The sequence below is a fragment of the Salvelinus sp. IW2-2015 genome, linkage group LG2 (assembly GCF_002910315.2).
Source record: "Salvelinus sp. IW2-2015 linkage group LG2, ASM291031v2, whole genome shotgun sequence".
Taxonomy (NCBI): domain Eukaryota; kingdom Metazoa; phylum Chordata; class Actinopteri; order Salmoniformes; family Salmonidae; genus Salvelinus; species Salvelinus sp. IW2-2015.
This window is the reverse complement of record NC_036839.1, coordinates 9,773,835-9,796,782: the sequence shown is the minus strand read 5'-3', so window position 1 is coordinate 9,796,782 and position 22,948 is coordinate 9,773,835. Positions and strand designations below refer to the sequence as shown.

The 22,948-nt window shown below is 43.4% G+C and overlaps 1 protein-coding gene across 1 annotated transcript in view; it reads left to right on the top strand.

Moving 5' to 3' along the window:
- Positions 1 to 22,948, top strand: part of LOC111974119 (kalirin) — a 280,207-nt gene that overhangs the window by 174,677 nt on the left and 82,582 nt on the right. Inside the window, exons 12-23 of the mRNA XM_070446990.1 lie at positions 586 to 755; positions 3,519 to 3,693; positions 4,315 to 4,510; positions 5,934 to 6,100; positions 8,611 to 8,730; positions 13,165 to 13,383; positions 13,634 to 13,783; positions 14,621 to 14,735; positions 15,011 to 15,126; positions 20,990 to 21,112; positions 21,573 to 21,755; positions 22,404 to 22,525. Coding sequence (XP_070303091.1) covers positions 586 to 755; positions 3,519 to 3,693; positions 4,315 to 4,510; positions 5,934 to 6,100; positions 8,611 to 8,730; positions 13,165 to 13,383; positions 13,634 to 13,783; positions 14,621 to 14,735; positions 15,011 to 15,126; positions 20,990 to 21,112; positions 21,573 to 21,755; positions 22,404 to 22,525 — 1,856 coding nt within the window. The remainder of the gene's footprint in view (positions 1 to 585; positions 756 to 3,518; positions 3,694 to 4,314; positions 4,511 to 5,933; positions 6,101 to 8,610; positions 8,731 to 13,164; positions 13,384 to 13,633; positions 13,784 to 14,620; positions 14,736 to 15,010; positions 15,127 to 20,989; positions 21,113 to 21,572; positions 21,756 to 22,403; positions 22,526 to 22,948) is intronic.

Sequence of the window (22,948 nt, the reverse complement as noted above, 5' to 3'; positions counted from 1 at the left end):
TAGCGTGTGCTGATACTGAAATGATGATAAAGCAGGTGCTGAACTTTGCGATTCATTTCCCCCTCAACACAACCAAACGTCTCCTGCCAATTTACTCGGATTATGCTTCAGGTGTTGTGTGTAATTGTATATTCAAGCTCCTGTTCCCTCATTGAAATATTAAAGTGCCGGTTAATCTTTTTTTCGGTGAAAAATTAAAGAAAGCGGTGTAGTTTGAGAAATGGGCGTCTGTTTTCGGTGCCTTTTGAGAGCAGTTCTCTAATTGTGGAGATGGAAATGAAAATGGATTTCTTTCTTCCCCGCTGTCAAACAATTAGTCTAAAGTGAGATACAGTATATGCTGAGTACTCGTCCTGCGTATGTATTATACATATGAAGCAAAACCGAAAAGGTATTGTCTATTTTACTAAGTCAATGCATTACTGTTGCTGCTATTGCTGCTTAAAGTTTCACCCATTGTATCCATTACAGTCTGACCCTCAATGTGTGAGTTATGTTGTTTTCTGTTGTAACGTCTCTCTCGCTCTCTCTCTCACTTTCTCCCTCTCACCCTCCCTTCCTCCCGCCCTCCCTCTCTCTCTCCAGCTGTGGACGTGGATGGAGGACCTGCAGAAGGAGCTGGTGGAGGAGGTGTGTTCAGACTCAGTGGAGTCAGTCCAGGAGCTCATCAAGCAGTTCCAGCAGCAGCAGACGGCCACCCTGGAGGCTACGCTCAACGTCATCAAGGAGGGAGAGGACCTCATCCAGCAGCTCAGGTCAGTGCTGTATGTGCTACATTTAGGGTGAAGTTGCCCCTATATGGTGTTCTGGGGTCAGTTCTAAATTTCCCCCACTAATGGATAAGGTTAGGAATGGGGGAAGCTGATCCTAGATCTGAACCTAGGGGAAACTTCACCCCGCAGTGTGCTACAGAGGCCTCCACCAGGGGACAGTGGGGAGAACTACGGGCTGATCTAGGATCAGTTTTGCCTATTAGATCATTATGAATTAAATTACACGGACGGGGGGACTTGATCCTAGATCAGCACTCCTACTCTGAGACGATTTATATGGACACTCTTAGAAAAAAGGGTTCTAAAAGGGTCATTTGGCTGTCCCCATAGGGGAACCCTTTTTGGTTCCAGGTAGAACTATTTTCGGGCCATGTAGAACCCTCTGGGGAAAGGGTTCTAAATGGAACTCAAAGGGGTTCTACCTGGAACCAAAATGGGTTCTTCAAATGGTTCTCCTATGGGGACAGTAGAACCCTTTTAGGTTCTACTGTAGATAGCACCTTTTTTGTCTAAGAGTGTACTCACTGCAGTCAACAAAACGCCCTCGCTTGTTTTATGGGCCTCGGACCCTTGTGTGGGAGAGAGTTAAGTGTCCGAGACCATATATAGACTGCTGCACTATAAGGCCGTGTCCCATCCTATAGGGTGCCATTTGGGACGCACACCAAGTCTAATACTACATTGTGATAGGTGTTGTATTGCTAATCCACTCCAGGGGCAGGTGTGTTAACCTTTTACTGCAGTGGGCTAAATCAGGGTCACACAGACTGGTAGTCTTAAACAAATGTAATATAAAACAAAAGTATAAAAAAATAAGACACCTGTACCATGTCAGATATAGGGCAATTTTTTTCGGCTGGTGTTAAGTTTGCAATTTCTTCATGTTAAAACTGGCACACAGGCATTTACCAGCCCTAACAACCAGGTTACCTGTCTTATATCGTTTGCTCGTTTGCGCTCAGATGGTCGGGGTGGAAATATTTGAGGCGTGTCCTTAAAAACCTGATCCAAAGTGCTAATTTCAGACAGCGCTGGTTCGGGATATTTAAGACCAACCAAAAGCTGGTTTGAGCTGTAACGCAGTTGGTTATGGCATGAATTTTGACAGCGGAAATGCAGCCTATCCAGCCGTTCCGATCACTGTCCAAGCATAGCCTCCCCTCCTCTCAATTAAGGCAGTTTTTGTGTCTGCCCGATGCAATCGCAAAGTAGTCAAGACTGTGGATAAAGGGTTTGGCTCCTGAGACCGTGTGGAAATACATCTTAATCACCAAAGCTTTATTAAAATATCAAGTTTGAGAGGAGTAAAACAGTGAGCTGACATTCCATTTGTATCTTGGTATTGTAGGCAGGCCTACATTATTTTAGCCGTGCAGGTCCCGTTTTGGACGTGCGTAAAACCCTCTCCATGATGTAGACTACGTGTCCATGCCCATCATGAAACGAGAGATGGATAACTCGGTGTATACCGGTGAACCTCATATTTAGAAGTTAATGTATCTGTAACCTGTAAAAAATTGCTTGATTTCATATGTTCAAAACCCAAGCTCTCCCCAACTATAACAAAGGCTGAACCCTGTATTTAGAAGTTATCTGTAACCTATAAAAAGTGCTTGTTTTCAGTTTCATATGTTCAAACCCCGAGCCCTCCCTTACTGTAACGAAGGCTGGTTCAACAGAAATGTGTCTTTTTTTTATCCTGGTAATTTTAATATCTCGTCACATGTATTTATTTTTGTTGTTGTTGTCGTTGTTAATTCTATTACAACCGAACGTATTAGAATGACTCCCCTTTCCTGGTTTTATGGTGACAATGTCTGTGGCGCGCATGCAATAAAACCTCTGGAGATGTGTGAATGTGATCTGATCTGTAAGATGGTTCCGATTCTGTTCATAAAACACAGACCTATTTGAGTGGACATTCTCCCTCTCTATCCATATTGGATCTTTGTCCAGCTACTGTGAAAAGTTTGGATGCGTGTAAAACCCTCCATATCTGCATTGTTTTAATATTATACGCCCACGGGGAGAAATTATGGTGCCTGTAAGTGTGACATAGCCTATTTAAAACAAGTTGTTGTTAAAAATGTTATTAGAATTATTTGTTCTCTTTTTAGGCCTTATCAATAATTCATTTAATCTTGCTTATTGACAAAGTCTGGCATGTCCCTGCTCAGCCATAATGCAATGTACAGTAGTCCTGACTCCTATGGCAGTGTGAATGCTATTGAACCCACTTAGAACAATGTGGACTGCAAATGGCTTCAAGTTAACTTATTTAGCAAAGATACTGTAGGTCTACATTTTGTCATTTCGTTTCTCAAAAAAAAAATATATATTTCTGACACTAGGTCATTTGACTGCAGGAAAGGACTACAGTGCCTTTACAGTGTGGGCAATTAGGCTATTCAATAGAGCTGTCTCCTTTATTACATATTTTACAACCTCTCTTATTGAACACTTAACACCATGACAAGAACACCCCCATTGCGTCTATTTTGCTATTCTCTATAGGGCACTACTAGGGTCCTAGCGGCCCTGGTCAAAGATAGTGCGCAATAAAGGGATAACGTTAAGAGGTTGACATTTGAGCCTTAGTCTTATTACTGCCCGGCTCACAGCTCAGGTTTCTCTCTCTCTCTCTCTCTCTCTCTCTCTCTCTCTCTCTCTCTCTCTCTCTCTCGCTCTCTCGCTCTCTCGCTCTCTCGCTCTCTCGCTCTCGCTCTCTCGCTCTCTGGGCTCCAGGGACGCTGCAATGTCCACCAACAAGATGCCCCACAACAGCTCCATCGCCCACATCGAGAGTGTCCTGCAGCACCTGGACGAGGCCCAGGGCCAGATGGAGGAGCTGTTCCACGAGAGGAAAATCAAACTGGATATCTTCCTGCAGCTACGCATCTTTGAGCAGTACACCATCGAGGTGTGAGCGGAGAGACGGCGGCTGGGGGAGGGGGGAGAGGGGGCTCAGGTGGCCGGTCGATGGGAGTGGGGGGGGGGGGGGGGGGGGTGTATGGGGGAGCTACTGTGTGCTGTGCCCATCTGCTGGCCACACAGTAATCTAATGATCGTAGCGTAAGGCTTGGAGAGACCTAATGTCAGTTGACTTTGATAGACAACTGCGTGCAGTGCAGTGCTGCTCTCCTAGAATGTCCTAGACCTGAGACGTGCTGTGAATTACCATTGGGTTTGTATTATGCAATGGTGTCATTATGAGATATAATATGGGGAGAGCTATATACTGTTCTTATACATGTACAGTATGCCTAAGGGATTTGTCTGTGTTATTGTTTCACCATATCATCTGAGCTGCACATAATGACTTAATGACAAGACTCAGTGTACCAAGCATCCCAGAGTAGGGTTAGGATCAGTTTCTCCTTTTAGATCACAATGAATAAGACTACATGGACAGAGGGGACCTGATCCCGGGTCAGCACTCGTACTCTGAGATGCTTGATACGGCCCCCCCCAGGTGTGCCATCCAGGTGTAACACTAACAACATTGTTAACCTCTGACCTTTGCCCTCTGCTCTCCCTGCAGGTGACGGCGGAGCTGGACGCGTGGAACGAGGACCTGCTGCGCCAGGTGAACGACTTCAACTCGGAGGACCTGACCCTGGCCGAGCAGCGGCTGCAGCGCCACACGGAGCGCAAGCTGGCCATGAACAGCATGACCTTCGAGGTGATGCAGCAAGGACAGGACCTGCACCAGTACATCATGGAGGTCCAGGCCTCAGGTAACACTGACAGCCACTCATATTGCGCAGTGATCGGGGGAAACACTCAGCTGTATCTCTTTTGCTCCCTAATGACCCTCTTGTCACGGGATGTTTCTGTTCCGCATGATGTAAAGGTTGCGTAACTCACATGGTGTGTAGTTCGGCCATGAGAGTCTACAGCTACAGGTATGTAACAGGGCTAGGTGTAGAATGGGTTAAGAGAGAGGGACAGGAGAGTAAATGGGTAGGTTTGCTGCCCTGCCAACTCAGAGAGAGCAGCGGTCCACCCACCGGCCACCTGACTTGGGCTCATGTGGAAGGATCTGATAGTAGCGAGGGATGGAGGGAGGGTGGTAGCAGTAGAAGTTCAGAGGGGTAGTCGAAGTCTTATCTGAACATCTGTGGAGTTCACCATCTGGAGAGAGGGAGAGGAGTCAGGAATTAGGTTTGAAAAGCAAGGCTTACCTTTCCCCTCAGCACAATCCTCTTACCGTCTTCACTGCACTGCATGGGGTTTAATACTAGGCCTGGTCTGCATCCCAAATGGCACTCTGGGAAAAGCACTCAATCTGGGCCACCCTCGTGTGCCCTTCATGGACTGTGTGGTCTGTGACATCCCCCTCTGTCCTGACCAATGGAGACTTAAGCCCTCCAAAGGTGTGGGCTGGACTTTCTACAATATTTCCCCCTGGAAGATTAAATTAGCCCAGTGTAGGGTCACATTTTAAACTGTACAGTATAGACATTTGTATTGATGTTTTTTGGAGTGGTACTCCTCCTCGCTATGACTGCGTCCTAAATGGCGCCCTATTCCTTCTGAAGTGCACTACTTTTGACCAGGGCGCATCGTGTGCCATTTGGAACGCACACACTGTTTTCTTGTCTCATCAGATACACTTGATAACCCTGTGGTTTTGGGTAGTCACAGTAATAATTTAATTAGACATTGAAGTGAAGTGTTGTCTTTTTAAGTCGGGTGATTTAATTCGTTGAGAAAGAACAAGGCGGAAAGAAATTAGCTGGTGTTCATTGGAGAAGGACTGGTGCACTAGCTCCACCTAGTGGTACAGTTTATATTACCTTATGAGGTCACCCCTATTGCACGGCGAAACACTCAACTGTATGGGAGCATTCCAAATGGCACCCCGTTCACTATATAGTGTTTTACTTTTGACCTGGGCCAGTAGGGCTCTCAACAATAATACTAACCATCTCATTGGATTTAAAGTTCAGTGAAAAAAAGACGAAAATAAATATCAGTTTCCCACGTTAATTCAACACCATCACGTTTCATTATTTGGTTGACATAACATGGGGACAACATTGTTTCAACCAGTTTGTCTGAAAACAAGACAAATGCATAGCTTCATTTATGGTATGTAACTACTTGTGACTGTATGATTTCATGTCGTAATGACCATGGTCCTGTGTGGTGTTCTAGGCATTGAGTTGACTGGGGAGAAAGAGGTGGATCTGGCCACTCAGGTCCAGGAGCTGCTGGAGTTCCTCCATGAGAAGCAGCATGAGCTGGACGTCAGCGCTGACCAGACCCAGAAGAGACTGCAGGAGTGTCTGCAGCTCCGCCACCTGCAGTCAGAGGTCAAACAGGTGGGTGTACACCCATGCTTATATATTATAGGGGTAACGAGGGCGAACTGGGCTGGTGAGAGTCCAGGGCTGTCTCAAACACACACACAGACACACTCACGCAAACACACACACACACATACATGCAAACCCGCACGTGCAAATATACACGCACATCCACCCAGCAGAATAAACCCTACATCAAAACAGTCAGTGTGAGTGCATGGCTGCCAGCAGTGATTCAATATTTGATCAATGACTGGCTTGTATTAGCTTCTTGGTGAAGACAGCTGTTCACTCCTCTCAAACGTTTTTGCCTACTGATCTGCCTGTATGGCCCAGAGTCAAATGTGAAGTCAATGTATGCCAGTGCCATTGAAAAGCACTCAACTCGATTATTGAATCATTTCTCAGACAGACTAGTAATGTATTGTCTGTGTCAATCTGAGCTTGCCTCTCAAATGGTACCCTATTCCCTATATAGTGCGCTACTTTTGACTAGAGCCCTATGGACTATGTAGGGAGTAGAGTGCCATTTGGGACGCATTCTGAGAGAGCAAGCTCTCTGGGGAAATTTCAATCTGAATGACAGTTTGACAGAGAGCACATTTAGCTGTGTGCCTTCCTCACTATACAAGAAATAGACAAACTGTGGAAATACAGAGGAATAAAATCTGCTGGATCGCTCTCTCAAACTGAAGTCTGCCGGACCATCCACGTAGCAAATCACCTCTTAAAGTCAAATGAAATATAACAATGAGTGATTCGGCCTCAATATCAATGCAGGTGGATATTTATTGGATAAATGCTGCAGTTTCCGTAAATAATGGATGATGTTTGTCGCAGTGCTAGTGACACACATAATGTACGCCACATGTAGAAAGTCAGTAGAGTTACTGCTCTTGCTGTTATTGACCGTTTTTCAAGTCTCAGGGCTCCCAGCAAAATGTTGATCTCAGTCGTACTTCCCTGGTGAAAATGTACCTCACATATATATATATAAAGGAGAAATAAATGAAACAGCGTGCACTGTTAGATCAGTGAACCGACTCAGTGGCCTTGTGGTTAGAGTGTCCGCCCTGAGATTGGAAGGTTGGGAGCTCGATCCCCGGCCGAATCATAGCTAAGACTGTAGGAATGGGACCCAATCCGTCTCTACTTGACACTCTGTGTTAAGGAGGTAGATTGGGAGTAAGGCTCTGTCATAGACTAGTGTCCTGTTCAGGGGGTGTACTTGTACGTCAAGCTGCCTTACGCAACAGGAGACAGGCTCCTATGAGTCATTCCGGCTCGTGGAAGATGAATTACTCATGTTATGACTTACTGCAAATCCCATCACCATTTGCAGTAGCGCTAGCTAGCTAGTGGTGAAAAATCTATAGCCATGCAGCCTCATAACCCTGCCACAGATGGTTGGGTTCCCTCACACCGTCCGCGGTTTCTTTCCTCATCTCGCGCCAGCTTCCTTCTGCACTAATCTCATTTGGACTGTTGTAATTGAGGGCCAAACTGCTCTCACCGGGGACCTGGGAGTGAAGAGGCTCCACTTTGCATGACGCACTCTAATGGTAATAGGGCTGATTGCTGGAGAGTAGCTATAAAGGAGGCTTCTGGGACTGTGCCCAGTCCAGGTAGTGTGGTTGGTAATGGAGGGAAGGGAGGGGAGGGGGAAAAGGTGTAGCAAAGGGAAGGGCTGAGAGAGTGAGAGAGTGAAAGAGAAAGAGGGTGTAGCAGGAGGGAAGGGAGAAAGAAAGAAAGAAAGGGAGAAAGAAAGAAAGAAAGAGAGTGAGAGGTAGAAAGAAAGAGAGTGGTACTGATGAGCCATATCCTCTGCACAGCCGGTCTCTGAGTTTTAGGAAGCTAGAGAAAAAAAATGATCCATATGTTTCTAATCCCTCATGGGATTCCTAAATGAACAGAAGGGAACATATGTAATATCTAATCGTTAATATGCCCGTGAAGATTATACTACTGCTAATCCTAGTTTATCCCCTTGTTTATGTTCAACTATGCCACCAAGCTGTGCTTTCGTGAAGCTCAACTAACTATACCAAAGCTCTTTGTGCCTCTAGTTTGATCTCATGCTTTATTTTGGGATCGCATTAGATATGCATTACATAAGCCTGACTTTTGTATTTCTAGGTCTGACTCAGTTTTCAACTGCTGTTTGAGGCGAACCATGACTGAGCATGTTCATAGTCATAGAAAAGTGACATTATTGAATACTGTATTATGTTACGTTACACCAACCAGTTCTTCTAGCCACATTGACCGTAGCTTCCCGTGAGCTGATGGTTGCCCAGACCAGTGGTGGCTGGTGGAACATTAAATCGGAGGACAGGCTCATAGTTATGGCTGGAACGGAATCAATGGAATGGTATCCAACACATCAAACACACAGGATTGGTACCATTCTATTTTAGCCATTATTATGAGACATCCTCCCTCACCAGCCTCCTCTGGCCTAGATCTAACTGTACTGTACCAATGTAAACTCTAAACTCCTCTCCTCTCTGTGTGTCCCCCTGCAGGTCCTGGGCTGGATCCGGAACGGGGAGTCCATGCTGAACGCCAGCATGGTGAATGCCAGCTCGCTGTCAGAGGCAGAGCAACTGCAGAGGGAGCATGAGCAGTTCCAGCTGGCCATCGAGGTAACCGCTCCCCCCTCCCCAAAACCAGGCTGACTGACCAGGCTAATCACTGCAACGTGCGCTGTCATTAAACTACACACACACACAAGCGTGCACGAAGTGTAAACTCTGCATTTGCGTGTGCACACAACACAGCTAAACGCAAAGACATATTTGGTGTGAACTCCGTATACCGTTAAGACACACACACACGCAGATGCACACACCCGCGCAAACATTGTCTGTCAATGTTACACAGGCTCAGGCGTACACACACACACACACTATCTGGGGAAAACAGTGCACTGGTTGTTTTCCTTCAGCTCTTTAAATAGCTGCTGCTCTGAGCATGACGGCAGCGCTCACACACAGGATGGGGCTGCTTGGTAAAGTCCTGTTTCAGCACAGACACACACACACACACACAGCACGCTGGTGACCTGGCACACAGTCTGGTTCTGCTGTGGCTCTGACTCCGAGTAGTGAAGCCTGGATCCGGAGGCCTGTTCCAGCCCAAGAACCACCACCCAAGACTGTGTGCGTGTGTGTGTGTATACTTAAGTATATGTGCGTGTGTTTGCGTGTGTATACTTGTGTGTTTGTGTGGGTGCGTGCATGCGTGTGAGCATGTGCATGTGTGCTGAATCCTTTCCAGCACAGCTCTGGAATCGATTTGGGGGGAATGAAAATAAGCCCTTTAAGAACCTATTAGTAACTTTAATTAAATCACTGTGCAGGGTGTAGAGGGAGTTTTCTTAATGTAATCACCATCCTTTCCTCTCTTTGGTATGGGGAGAGATAGGCCACTGTGTTGGCTTTCTAGGGTAAATACATTTGTTTCCCATCAGGTTTCTATTAGGACCTATAGAGAGAAAAGGGCAATCTGGGATTCAAACGACAACACAGCGACACCCCGCCACTTTTTTTGGTAAACAGCTGAGGGATGAGGTAAAACAAGCTTATATTTTGGGTACTGATGGGACACGACAGTTGAACCAAACTCACGATGAGGCCTTTATAAGTTACATATTCTTCAAGAATCAATGACCTGCACCTTTAGCATGAAATAAATAATCAAATAAATAATACAAAGACTGAGCTGTATTGTATGCAAAAAAAAAAGGTTAATTATATTCAATTATATTATTTTATACGAATACAATTGCTCAGAGAAAGAGCTTCTGTTTAACAAGTGATACTTTTTTCTCTCAAAATGATTGGCATTCCTTTTTTCCATCCCTTTCAATACCTTACCTTTCGAGGGTAACGTCACTGAGCCTTTTTCTCAAATGTTTTATGAGATTGAAGAACACGTTGGGAGGGATCTTAGACCATCCCGCCATACATCCTTGATCATCCACCACCAGATTGTACAGTAGATATGGTTTTTTTTCTGCTTATGCGTCATTTCGACGCCAAATCCACCACTGGTGTGCGTGGCCAAAGATCTCAATTTTCACGTCATCCAACAAAATGTAAACGCCTGGTGCTTTGGTCAGATGACATGAAATGTTTGCTTTTTGGCCGTGCACACCAGTGGTGTGTTTGGTGCCTAAATGAGAATGCATAAGCAGACAATAACCTCATACCTACTGTAAAATATGGTGATGGATTTTTGATGTTATGTGGCTATTTGGCTTCCACTGGTCCTGGGGTGCTTGTTAAGGTCGACGGCATCATGAACTTTACCCAGTACCAGGACATTTTAGCCAACAACTTGGTTGCCCCTACTGGGAGGCTGAATCTTGGCCGCAAGTGGATTTTCCAGCAAGACAATAACCCCAAGCAGACATCAACATTCACAAAGAAATGGATAATTGACCACAAAATTGACATTTTGCAATGGCCATCTCGGTCTCTGGACATGAACACTGTTTAAAACCTGTGGTTTGAATTGAAAAGGGCAGTTCATAAGAGCAGACAAAGGATATCAAGGATCTGGAAATATTCTGTTTGGAGGAATGGTCTAAGATCCCTCCCGACGTGTTCTCCAATCTCATAAAACATTTTACAAAAAGGCTCAGTGCCAATATCCTCGCATGGTGAGGTATTGAAAGGTATTGAAAACAGGGATGCCAATCATTTTCACCCATATGTCTTTGAGAGGAAAAATATACTGTATATACTTATTAAACAAAATCTCTTTCTCTGAGAAATTGTATTAGTGTAAAATAATAGAATTTTCTGCATTTGTGAGCATAAAGAATAGCCAGTATTTGTATTAATATACATAATATATTATTATACTGTCTTTTTTGCTCATCTTTATCAAGGAAATCATTTTGGACCTGATTGTATCAATAATTCTAAAAGTAAAACAAATAGATGTAGCAATCATAGATGACCCTTTAAGGGAGTTAAGTCTGGATCTCCCTGACTATATCATATTAGATGCAAAATGGATGTTGTAAAAGTAACTACATTGACAGAGCGTTCTAGATGAACCAGTGACTGTTATGTGATATATACTCCTATAAGATTGATGCTTTATGAAAGGTTTATGGCTCCTATGCTTTCATGGGGAGTCAGCATTTCCCTGGCCCTCCATTAGCTGTGGACCAGAAACCTGGGATGCATCCCAAATGGCACCCTATTCCCTATTAAAGTCCACTACTTTTGACCAGAGCCCTATGAGCCCTGGTCCAAAGTAGTGCACTATAAAGGGAATAGAGAGCCATTTGGGATGCGACTCTGCTTTACGTTATAGTTTAGGAAGGCTTCTAGAGTTAGGTAATGGGACTCGTGTAGAAATTAAATTCCATATTTGTTATGTAACGGTACATTTTCTTCTCGTTCCTATTCTGCAGATATTTTCAATGGATTTTTCATTCAAAGGACAAACTCAATTGCTCGTATTCCCTTTGGAAACAATTCCTGTTTTTTTGTGTATGATAATACATAATTTGTAATGTTTTTGATTAAGTAGTAACTTAAAGTTAAATACTGCACTCATTCTTGTGTAAGTGCAGAAAAGTTGAATTATTCTTGACGGCTTTATTCCCTTTTCTCCTGTATTAGCTTTCTCTGGTGGATTTATAGTTGTAAATCAGGCCTGGTTCTGACCGGAAAAGCACAACATGGTAGTTTGCCTCTATGGGTTTAATTCTGTAAGATTGAATAGACTTGTTAAAATGCATTTCTGTTCAATTCTGATTTATGTTTTCCTTTGTGATGTAGTGCAGCCTAGCCAAGCAAAAACACTGACACTGTTACAACTGAATGTTCTCTTTCTAGAGGACAACGTACACTGAGTGTACAAAACATTAGGAACACCTGCTCTTTCCATGACATAGACTGACCAGGTGAAAGCTATGATTCCTTATTGATGTCACCTGCTAACTCCACTTTAATCAGTGTAGTTGAAGGGGAGGAGACAGGTTAAAGAATGATTTCTAAGCCTTGAGACAATTGAGTCATGGATTGTGTATGTGTGCCATTCAGAGGGTGTATGGGCCAGACAAAATATTTAAGGGCCTTTGAATGGAGTATGGTAGTAGGTGCCAGGTGCACCGGTTTGAGTGTGCCAAGAACTGCAACACTGCTGGGTTTTTCATGCTCAACAGTTTCCCGTGTGTATCAAGAATGGTCCACCACCCAAAGGACATCCAGCCAACTTGACACAACTGTGGAAAGCATTGGAGTCAACATGGGCCAGCATCCCTGTGGAATGCTTTCGACACCTTGTAGAGTCCATACCTCGACGAATTGAGGCTGTTCTGAGGGCAAAGGGGGGTGCAACTCAATATTAGGAAGGTGCTCCTAATATTTTGTACACAGTATATATGAGATGAGGGAAAATGAGGAGAGAAGAAGTGCAGATGACGTTACATCACAAATTGCACCCTATTCCCTATATCGTGCACTACTATTGACCAGGGTCATGGTCAAAAGTAGTGCACTTCATAGGGAATAGGGTGCAATTTGGGACATAGACATGGAGAGGCCATATGGAAAGATAATTGCATTTATTCTTAGTGTGACAGTATCTTTCGACAGCTCCAGACAAGTAGCTAATGAAATGTCACTTATCTTTAAGCCTCTCATATTTTTGCATCTTTTTTTTTTATAAAAACAAAAATCAACTTTAAATCATCATTTATTGCAAGGTTTTAATCACATAGGCAATGACGTCCAAAGGATACCCGAGCTCCCAAAATGCCTTGCAAGCACCAGACTAGACTGGACTACAGTCAATGGCATATATCAAGTCTTTAGGCAAAAAGGGTTAACATTACCATGCTTTCCTCACCTATGGTTCAGCCCCAAAAAACAACATCGTAGAAAACCCATTTCAACAAAAGAATACATAAAGTCTTGGCACATGTTCAGTTTGTAAAAACACATCATATTTACACTGTTAAAATGAACACATGATCATGTAACATTGTCATGTCACTTACCCTGAACCTAAACAACCCCTCTCTCTCCTTCTCTCTCTGTGTCCCCCCCCCTCAGTCCCTGTTCCATGCCAATTCCCTCCAGAAGACCCACCAGAGTGCCCTGCAGGTGCAGCAGAAGGCTGAGGTCATGCTCCAGGCGGGCCACTTTGACCCGGACGGCATACGGGCCTGCGCCGAGAAGGTGGCCATGCACTGGCAACAGCTCATGCTCAAGATGGAGGATCGTCTCAAGCTGGTCAACGCTTCTGTGGCCTTCTACAAGACCTCAGAGCAGGTGTGTGGCCACACCACCCCAACATAGCGCTCCCTTTGTTTTTAGGTGTGGCGCAATCACTCAAGAACCACCTCAAGCATTTCCCATCCATTGAGACAAATGGTGGTGGTGGTCTGGAGGGCCTCCATCTTGTCAACCTGTCGCTATAGAAAAGGCTGCATATTGGTAGAATGTCCGGTTCTGTGATGGCACCTCGAAATTGTGTCCAACCTAGCATGAAGACTAACTGAGACCCCTGTGCCCTCCTCAGGTGTGCAGTGTGCTGGAGAGTCTGGAGCAGGAGTACAGGAGGGATGAGGACTGGTGTGGTGGCCATGACAAGCTGGGAGCCATGGCCGAGACTGACCATGTCATCCCCCTCATCAGCAAACACCTGGAGCAGAAGGAAGCCTTCCTCAAGGTACAGCAGAGCAACATGGTTGTGTCTCAAATGGTTCCCTATTCCCTGTGCCTCCTTTGTCTGCGGTGGTAGATCATGTTCGTCTGCAATTAAAATAATAAAACAACACAGACAATTAGCTAGTATACAGTACAGATAAATACGTAGCTAGCTAGCGATCCCATTTAGCTACAAACTTAGCAAACAAACAGATGAACGTAGCTAGCTAGCTATTAGCCACACTAGCTGGGTCATGACTCAAGATCAAGAACCGTCGCCACCCCTCTTTGTTCCTTTTCCCCAAACGCGGCAAATGCATAACGGCATAATGACCCAGCTAGCTAGCTAGAATCAAAATGGAAAAACTCCAGGGAAAATTCAGTGGTGTCACTAACTATGTAAGGACGACAGTAATAAAAAGTATACTTGAAACTAGCTAACGTTACAGAATAAATAGCTAGAGCAATATTAGCAAGCTAATACATTAGGGTGGGACGCAACCCATGTTCTGTTGATCATTAATTTGCTGCATATTCACAGACCATGAACTCGGGCTGTTCTGTCTGTCTGATTCTCTTCAGTAGGACACATCTGTATTCTGCAACACGTAGCTGTTAGGTTTCATATTGATTTTCCCTTTACAGAACTGAAATACATGTCCACCTCTTGCAAGACATGTTGTGAATGCCAGTTTACTTGTTGTCAACTAAAAACGAATAACCATGTTGACAGTGATGTATCTATGGTGTCACACATGCAATATCTTAACCTCAGTTTCAATGTATTCTGGATGGTAGTTGTGGATATGTCGTCCGTTGCAATGATCCTGTTTCGACAATGTCCCTTCTTGTGGCCCAGGCATGCACGTTGGCCAGGAGAAATGCTGAGGTATTCCTGAAGTATATCCACAGGAACAACGTGGGTATACCTGGTGCTTCAGGCCACGCCAGAGGACCCGAGCAGCAGGTTAAAGGTCAGTCACAACAGCCCTATTGCACGATCATAATGTGTGTCCCAAATGGCATCCTAAATGGCACCCTATTCCCTATATAGTAGCTAATAATAATTATATTTCATTTGTGGAGTGCGTTTCCCCAGACTCACTGCATGCCTACTTTTGACCAGCGCTGAACTTACTTCTAAAGTTTCTTATGTTCTATATGGAATAGTGAGGGTTGTGTTTGAAACCACTGTGTTGACGATATGCTAACTTCTGTCTGTGCTCCCTGGTCTCCCTCTCCTCTCTAGCCATCCTCAATGAGTTGCTCCAGAGGGAGAACCGGGTTCTGCACTTTTGGACCATGAAGAAACGGCGCCTGGACCAGTGCCAGCAGTACGTGGTGTTCGAACGCAGTGCCAAACAGGTGAGCTAGATGGACACTCAATCACTATGGTACTTTTTAATGGTACATTTACCAACATATATTATGATAAATAGATTTGAAACGTGTATCTTGTTATGGTAAATGGTGAAATATAAGTATAGCCAGTTACAATTGTAATGGCTTAGAAGATAATAAGAAAAGAAGAACAATATTTACCTGGCTCAAAGAGGAATATAATATCTATTGTTTACAGGAAACTCATTCAACAATTTTAGATGAAGTTGTGTGGGAAAAGGACTGGGGTGGTGAAATATACTTCTCCCATGGGGAAAGAAACTCAAAAGTGATATTAATCAACAGTCATTTGGATCCGAATGTGCAAATTGTCCAAACAGATCCGTAAGGTAGATGGATGATTTTAAATATGTTACTGGACCATAAACAGGTATGGGTCATTAACCTTTACGGACCAAATAATGATGATCCACACTTCTTTGAAAGTATATATAATAAATTATCAACCCTACAAGACTCTATTATTATGGTGGGAGATTTTAATACTGTTTTAAATACCTCAATGGACCGTAAAGGAAATCACACTACAAACTATCACCCTCACGCTATTAACGAAGTCATGACTGTCATGGATATATTGGAACTAGTGGATATATGGAGGCTTAAATATCCTGACCTACTGAGATATACATGGGGGAGGCTCAACCAAGCTAGTCGTCTTGACTACTTTCTTATGTCATTTCTTATGTCACCAAAAGTTTAAAAAGTGTTGATAGGGGATAGAATGCAGTCGGACCATCAGATAATTGGCATATACATTACTCTTACCACGTGGGCGAGGAGATTGGAAATGTAATCAAAGCCTATTGGATGATAACTTGTTTTTAAGTAGGACAGCATTTACAATAACATACTGTAGGTACAGCAAATCCCCTTATTGTATGGGACACTTTTAAATGTGACTTTAGAGGCCATGCAATTCAGTACTCATCTCTAAAACAAAAGCAATTTAGGTCAAAAGAGTCCATACAAACCAAGGAAATAAATTCTTTTTGGTAGCATTTCTAAGATGAAGATAAAAAATTATTTGGTGCAATTTTTCCCCATATTCCATCCAGTTTGCTTTATTTTTTACAATATATTACAAGGAAATAGAAGGTCTAACAGAACAGATAGATAGCAATAATATATTTACAATACAATATATTATTGCTATCTATCTGTTCTGTTAGACCTTCTATTTCCTTGTAATATATTGTAAAAAAAAAATGTTTCAGTCTCCTCCAACTCCTCTAACCGAAGCTAATTGTACGGATTTTTTTTCTATTTATAATGTAAAATTAACAACCGTGCAGAAAGACTCATGTGAAAGCGAAATTACAGAGGAGGAACTTCTTCATGCAATTAAAGCCTTTAAGTCCGGGAAAACTCCAGGGCTGGATGGCATACCAATTGAGGTATACCAAACCTTTTTTGATATACTCAGAGGACCGTCATTAGCATGTTTTAACCACTCCTATGGAAATTGTAGATTATCAGACACTCAACAAGGTCTGATTTCGTTATTACTGAAACAAGTGGGAAATATAAAGGTCCAGTCCATAAAAAAAATTGGAGGCCCCTTACACTTCAATGTTGTGATGCAAAAATTCTACCAAAATGTATAACGCATAGAATTAAAGGTTTTGTCGGACATTATTCATTCTAATCAGACGATACATTGGAGATAATATAGGGAAAGTACTGGAAACAATAGAACACTATGAAAAAATGGGAAACCAGGCCTGCTATTCATAGCTGACTTTGAAAAGGCTTTTGATAAAGTACAACTGGAGTTTATATATAAATGCCTGGAACATTTCAATTTTGGACAATCTCTAATAAAATGGGTTAAAGTTATGTATAGTAACCCTCGGTGTAAAATAGTAAAATGGCTACTTCTCAGAAAGTTTTAAACTGTCAAGAGGAATAAAACAAGGTTGTCCACTATCGGCAAATCTATTTATTATGGCCATGGAAATGTTAGCTATTAAAATCAGATCCAACAATAATATCAAGGGATTAGAAATACAGGGCTTAAACACAAAGGTGTCATTGTACACTGATGATTCATGTTTTCTTTTAAATCTACAATTTGGATCCCTCCACAGCCTCATAGAGGGTCTAGATATTTTTTCTAACCTCTTTGGATTACAACCAAATTATGATATTATGTATTGGATCACAAAAAAATACAACTTTTACATTACTGTGTAGTTAACCAATAATATGGTCTGATAGTGATGTGGATATACTCGGTATACATATCCTGAAAGAAAGATATTATCTCACTCTTGCTACCATGGAAAGGTAAATACCTGTCTATTTGTGGAAAAATCTCCCTGATTAAAACTCTTTAGTCATATCCCAGTTGACCTATTTGCTTATGGTCTTGCCTACACCTAGTGAATAGTTTTAAAAATTCTATGAGAAAAAAATATTCCATTTCATTTTGAACCGCAAGAAGTACAAAATTAACCAAGCCTAGTTATATAATGAATATGAATTCAAAGGGCAGAAATGATCAAATATTAAGCATTAGACCTCTCACTAAAGGCTTCAGTTATACAAAAGTTATACATAAATCCAAACTGGTTCTCTAGCAAATTAGTAAGAATGTCTCACCCTATGTTCAAGAAAGGCCTTTTTCCCTTTATTCAGATTACAACCTCTCACTTTCAGTTATGTGGAAAGGAAATCATCTCCCAAATATCACTATTTTTAAAACAAGTCATAGAAATTTGGTTGCAATTTCAATTTAATCCACCAGAAAAGACAGAACAAATAATACACCAAATATTGTAGTTAAATTCAAATATACTAATTATATCATAAATAGGACTGGTGGAGTTGTCACACATGCAGCTAACAAAAACATATGGGAATGTCGGCTCTACCCAAAATTACAACCAACTAATTGCAGCATTACCGCAAAAAAATGGAAGAGGAAAGTGGAAGGGGGAACTTGTCTGTCGGCCCTGCCTTAACAACCATAATTGGTTAAAGACAATTGTGATAAATACAAAAAGTATACCAGTATCATTTAATGACCAAAAAATGGACAGCCGTGCCATATAGATTGCAAAATAGTTGGGAAGAGATTTGTGACGTACCGATTCCACAGCACATGGTTTATGAACTGATACGCAAAACAACGGCGGATTCAAAAATGAGAATTTTTCAATTTAAATAATTATCGAAAATTCTTGCAACCAATAGAATGTTATTTATATGGGGGATACAACCTTCCCAGTTCTGCAGATTTTGCTGCGAAGAGACAGAGTCATTAGATCACTTGTTTTGGTACTCTCCATATGTACTGTAGCTCGTTTTTGGTCACAGGTCCAGGAATGGCGGAAGAATTGCAATATTTACCTGGAGCTAACTCCGCAGAAAGCACTACTGGGTGATCTGGAAAGTCATAGTCTATCGATCAATATTATAATAATGCTTTTAGCAAAAATGTTTATTTTCAATTTACAAATTTACAACAATGAGAATAGAAAGGTTCAGAACTTTTGTGAGACATCACAGAACAGTTGAAAAATATATGGCTAATAGAAATCCAATATGGATGTTTCTAAGAGATAGATGGGAGGGGTTGAATGGAGCTGAAGGTTGGGATTAATAACAACAGAAACTAATATAAAACATACTGTGTCCGTAAAATGTATATACAGTAGGTTCAGAACTTTTGTGAAAGAGCACAGTAAAAAAGATATGGCAAACCGGATGGACATCAGAAATAGATGGGAGAGGTTGAGGGTAAGGGAAGGACAGGAGTAAAAACATACAAAATAGAACTATTGTAAAATAGACTGTGCATAAAATGTATTTAGCAAGCTGGAAGTAGAAGCCTAAGCGTTGTTGTTTACTAGTTTACTCCAATTAGGGGTGGTAGGGTTAGAAAGTAATAAAGGAAAATATATTTTTAAAAGATATGTATATATATATATGTATCTATATGAATGTGTATGTATGCATATGTATGTGTATTTAAAATCAGCAAAAAAAGAAACGTCCTCTCACTGTCAACTGCGTTTATTTTCAGCAAACTTAACGTGTAAATGTTTGTATGAACATAACAAGATTCAACAACTGGGACAAACTGAACAAGTTCCACAGACATGTGACTAACAGAAATGTAATAATGTGTCCCTGAACAAAGGGGGGGTCAAAATCAAAAGTAACAGTCAGTATCTGGTGTGGCCACCAGCTGCATTAAGTACTGCAGTGAATCTCCTCCTCATGGACTGCACCAGATTTGCCAGTTCTTGCTGTGAGATATTACCCCACTCTTCCACCAAGGCACCTGCAAGTTCCCGGACATTTCTGGGGGGAATGGCCCTAGCCCTCACCCTCCGATCCAACAGGTCCCAGACGTGCTTAATAGGATTGAGATCCAGGCTCTTCGCTGGCCATGGCAGAACACGGACATTCCTGTCTTGCAGGAAATCACGCACAGAACGAGCTGTATGGCTGGTGGCATTGTCATGCTGGAGGGTCATGTCAGGATGAGCCTGCAGGAAGGGTACCATATGAGGGAGGAGGATGTCTTCCCTGTAACACACAGCGTTGAGATCGCCTGCAATGACAACAAGCTCAGTCCGAGGATGCTGTTACACACCGCCCCAGACCATGACGGACCCTCCACCTCCAAATTGATCGCACTCCAGAGTACAGGCCTCGGTGTAACGCTCATTCCTTCGACGATAAACGCGAATCCGACCATCACCTCTGGTGTGACAAAAACGCGACTTGTCAGTGAATAGCACTTTTTGCCCGTCCTGTCTGGTCCAGCGACGGTGAGTTTGTACCCATAGGCAACGTTGTTGCCGGTGATGTCTGGTGAGGACCTGCCTTACAACAGGTCTACAAGCCCTCAGTCCAGCCTCTCTCAGCCTATTGTGGACAGTCTGAGCACTGATGGAGGGATTATGTGTTCCTGGTGTAACTCGGGCAGTTGTTGTTGCCATCCTGTACCTGTCCCGCAGGTGTGATGTTCAAATGTACTGATCCTGTGCAGGTGTTGTTACACGTGGTCTGCCACTGCGAGGACGATCAGCTGTCCATCCTGTCTCCCTGTAGCGCTGTCTTAGGCGTCTCACAGTACGGACATTGCCTCATGCCTCCTTGTAGCAAGCCTAAGGCACGTTCACGCAGATGAGCAGGGACCCCGGGCATCTTTCTTTTTTTTTTTTTTTTTGGTGTGAGTCAGTAGAAAGGCCTTTTTAGTGTCCTAAGTTTTCATAACTGTGACCTTAATTGCCTACCGTCTGTAAGCTGTTAGAGTCTTAACGACCGTTCCCCAGGTGCATGTTCATTAATTGTTTATGGTTCATTGAACAAGCATGGGAAACCGTGTTTAAACCCTTTACAATGAAGATCTGTGAAGTTATTTGGATTTTTACGAATTTTCTTTGAAAGACAGGGTCCTGAAAAAGGGACGTTTCTTTTTTTGCTGAGTTTATGTGTATATGTATATTTGCAAAAATATATATGGGTGATTGGAAGTAATGCAGACAATTACGTTGATGGAAGCTACAATCTATCTGCAATATTAAAGCTGATCTACCCCCTAAAAATACAAATTAAAAACAACAACAAAAAACAGGTGAGCTCTCCTGAACGCAGCCCAAGCACTCCGAGTGCTGTGTTTATACTGCATGTCCATAACATCTGGCGCTGGACTAGACCCAGCCAGGGATACGTGGTGGTTTTGTTTGTTTTCGATGGCCAGCACAGCCACCGATGAAAGATAGAGGGCATGCAGAGAGGGAGAGAGGAATATGGAAAGAGGGAGCTCTTCACTTCTCTTCACTCCCCCCTGTCCCGTCTGTCTCCGCAGGCCTTAGACTGGATCCAGGAAACAGGAGAGTATTACCTCTCCACTCACACCTCCCCTGGAGAGAGCGGCGAGAGGAGTCAGGAACTGCTGAAGGAGTACGAGGAATTCAGAGTCTCCGCCAAGGTGTGGACCTGGACCTGGGAAGCAGATCTAGGTTACGTCCCAAATGGCACCTTACTCCCTATGTAGTGCACTACTTTTGGAGTAGGGTGCCATCTGGTACGCAGCCCTAGAGCTACTGTTCGGAGTCTGCTCAGACTCCCTCACTTACTGCTGACCCTATACCTGCGTATGATATTAGCCAAACATTTCCACTGCAGCCTGCCTTGTGTCTGCCTGTCTACAGCCCAGTGGTTCAGGCTGCAAGCAAGTGTTAGAGATCTCTCCTGAGGCATGTATGCACTCTCTCAAGCGTCAGCCTAGACACTGATGGGGAGTGTGGAGGCTACAGATGATTGAAACACTCACACACGATCATGCTTACACACATACACACACGTTTAATAATACACACACACGTTAGGCAAACTCACGTACACACACACACACTTATACACGTCATCTCTCCATGTGCTTCCTACAGCAAACCAAGGAGAAGGTGAAGCTCCTCATTCAGCTGGCCGACAGCTTTGTGGAAAAGGGCCATGTGCACGTCACTGAGCTGAAGAAGTGGGTCACCACYGTGGACAAGCGCTACCGAGACTTCTCCCTCCGGATGGGGAAGTACCGTTCTAGTTTGGAGAAATCACTGGGCATCAGCTCCGAGGTAAGGTCCCCTGTAGGGCCCCTATGAGACTAAGGACTAACCCCACCTGCTGTGAACGCTCATTCATCAACACAACCCCAATCCCTGGTCACTAATTAGGCTTAGTCTTTCTATTGCTAATGACTGTGTTTTCAAAGGACGTATGGAATGAAACAAATTTTGTCAAACATGATATTCCTCATTTGTGCTCCCTTGAATGTATAGTCCTTCACCTGCTGCTGTTGTCATAGCTCCCTTAGTGGTCACCTCCCCTGTAGCATGGTCCTGCAAATACACGTCAGAGGGACTGTCTTACAAATGGAAGACGTTCACAGAGCTTATTACAGTAGCTAGTATCTCTACCACCTTGGGGCAAAGAAAACCAGGGGCAAGACCTAACACATCTCAGTTTGAAGTCCTCATCTCGACACACAGGCATCAATTCCTCCTCTAATTGAAACACAGTCTGTTCGAAAAGTCTATTTCATGTGTAAGTGCTGTGTCATCATGGACCATGTTGAAATGTTGCATCCCAAATGGCACCCTATTCCCTATGCAGTGCCCCACTTTTGACCAGGGCCCATAGGGCTCTGGTATAAAGTAGTGCACTACATAGGGAATAGGGTGCCATTTGGGACGTGTGCTGAGCTCTCCCTCTGTATCTGACAGGATAATAAGGACTTGGAGCTGGACATCATCCCAGCCAGCCTGACTGATCCTGGGGAGGTGAAGCTCCGCGACCCCAACCACGAGGTCAACGAGGAGAAGAGGAAGTCAGCCAGGAAGAAAGAGTGAGTACACACTACAGACCCTACAGAGGAATAGGGAGAAACCGCTGGAGGAAGCGAGTGTTGCACAGTAGTGAAGTCTATAGTAGTACTATGGCTTTTGATGAGGTGTATCGGCCTACGTTTAACATTCCATGATGTGCTGGGGTCTAGTGGTAGTGCTGTCGTCTGCTGTGGCCAGACCAGATATGGCCAGTGGTTCGGTCCTCCGCTCACTTCCTCTTCTGTATCCCTCTCTTATATGCAGTATATAAAACTTCAAATATGTTTACAAAATAACAAAACACAATTCATGGTGCAGTTCATGTGATATGGCTCGATATTGTCATTGGTAGTCTTGGAATGGGGCTGCGGGAAGAGACTACGCGTTCGTCCCAAATGGCACCCTATTGGTGCTGATCAAAAGTAGTGCACTATGTCGGGAAC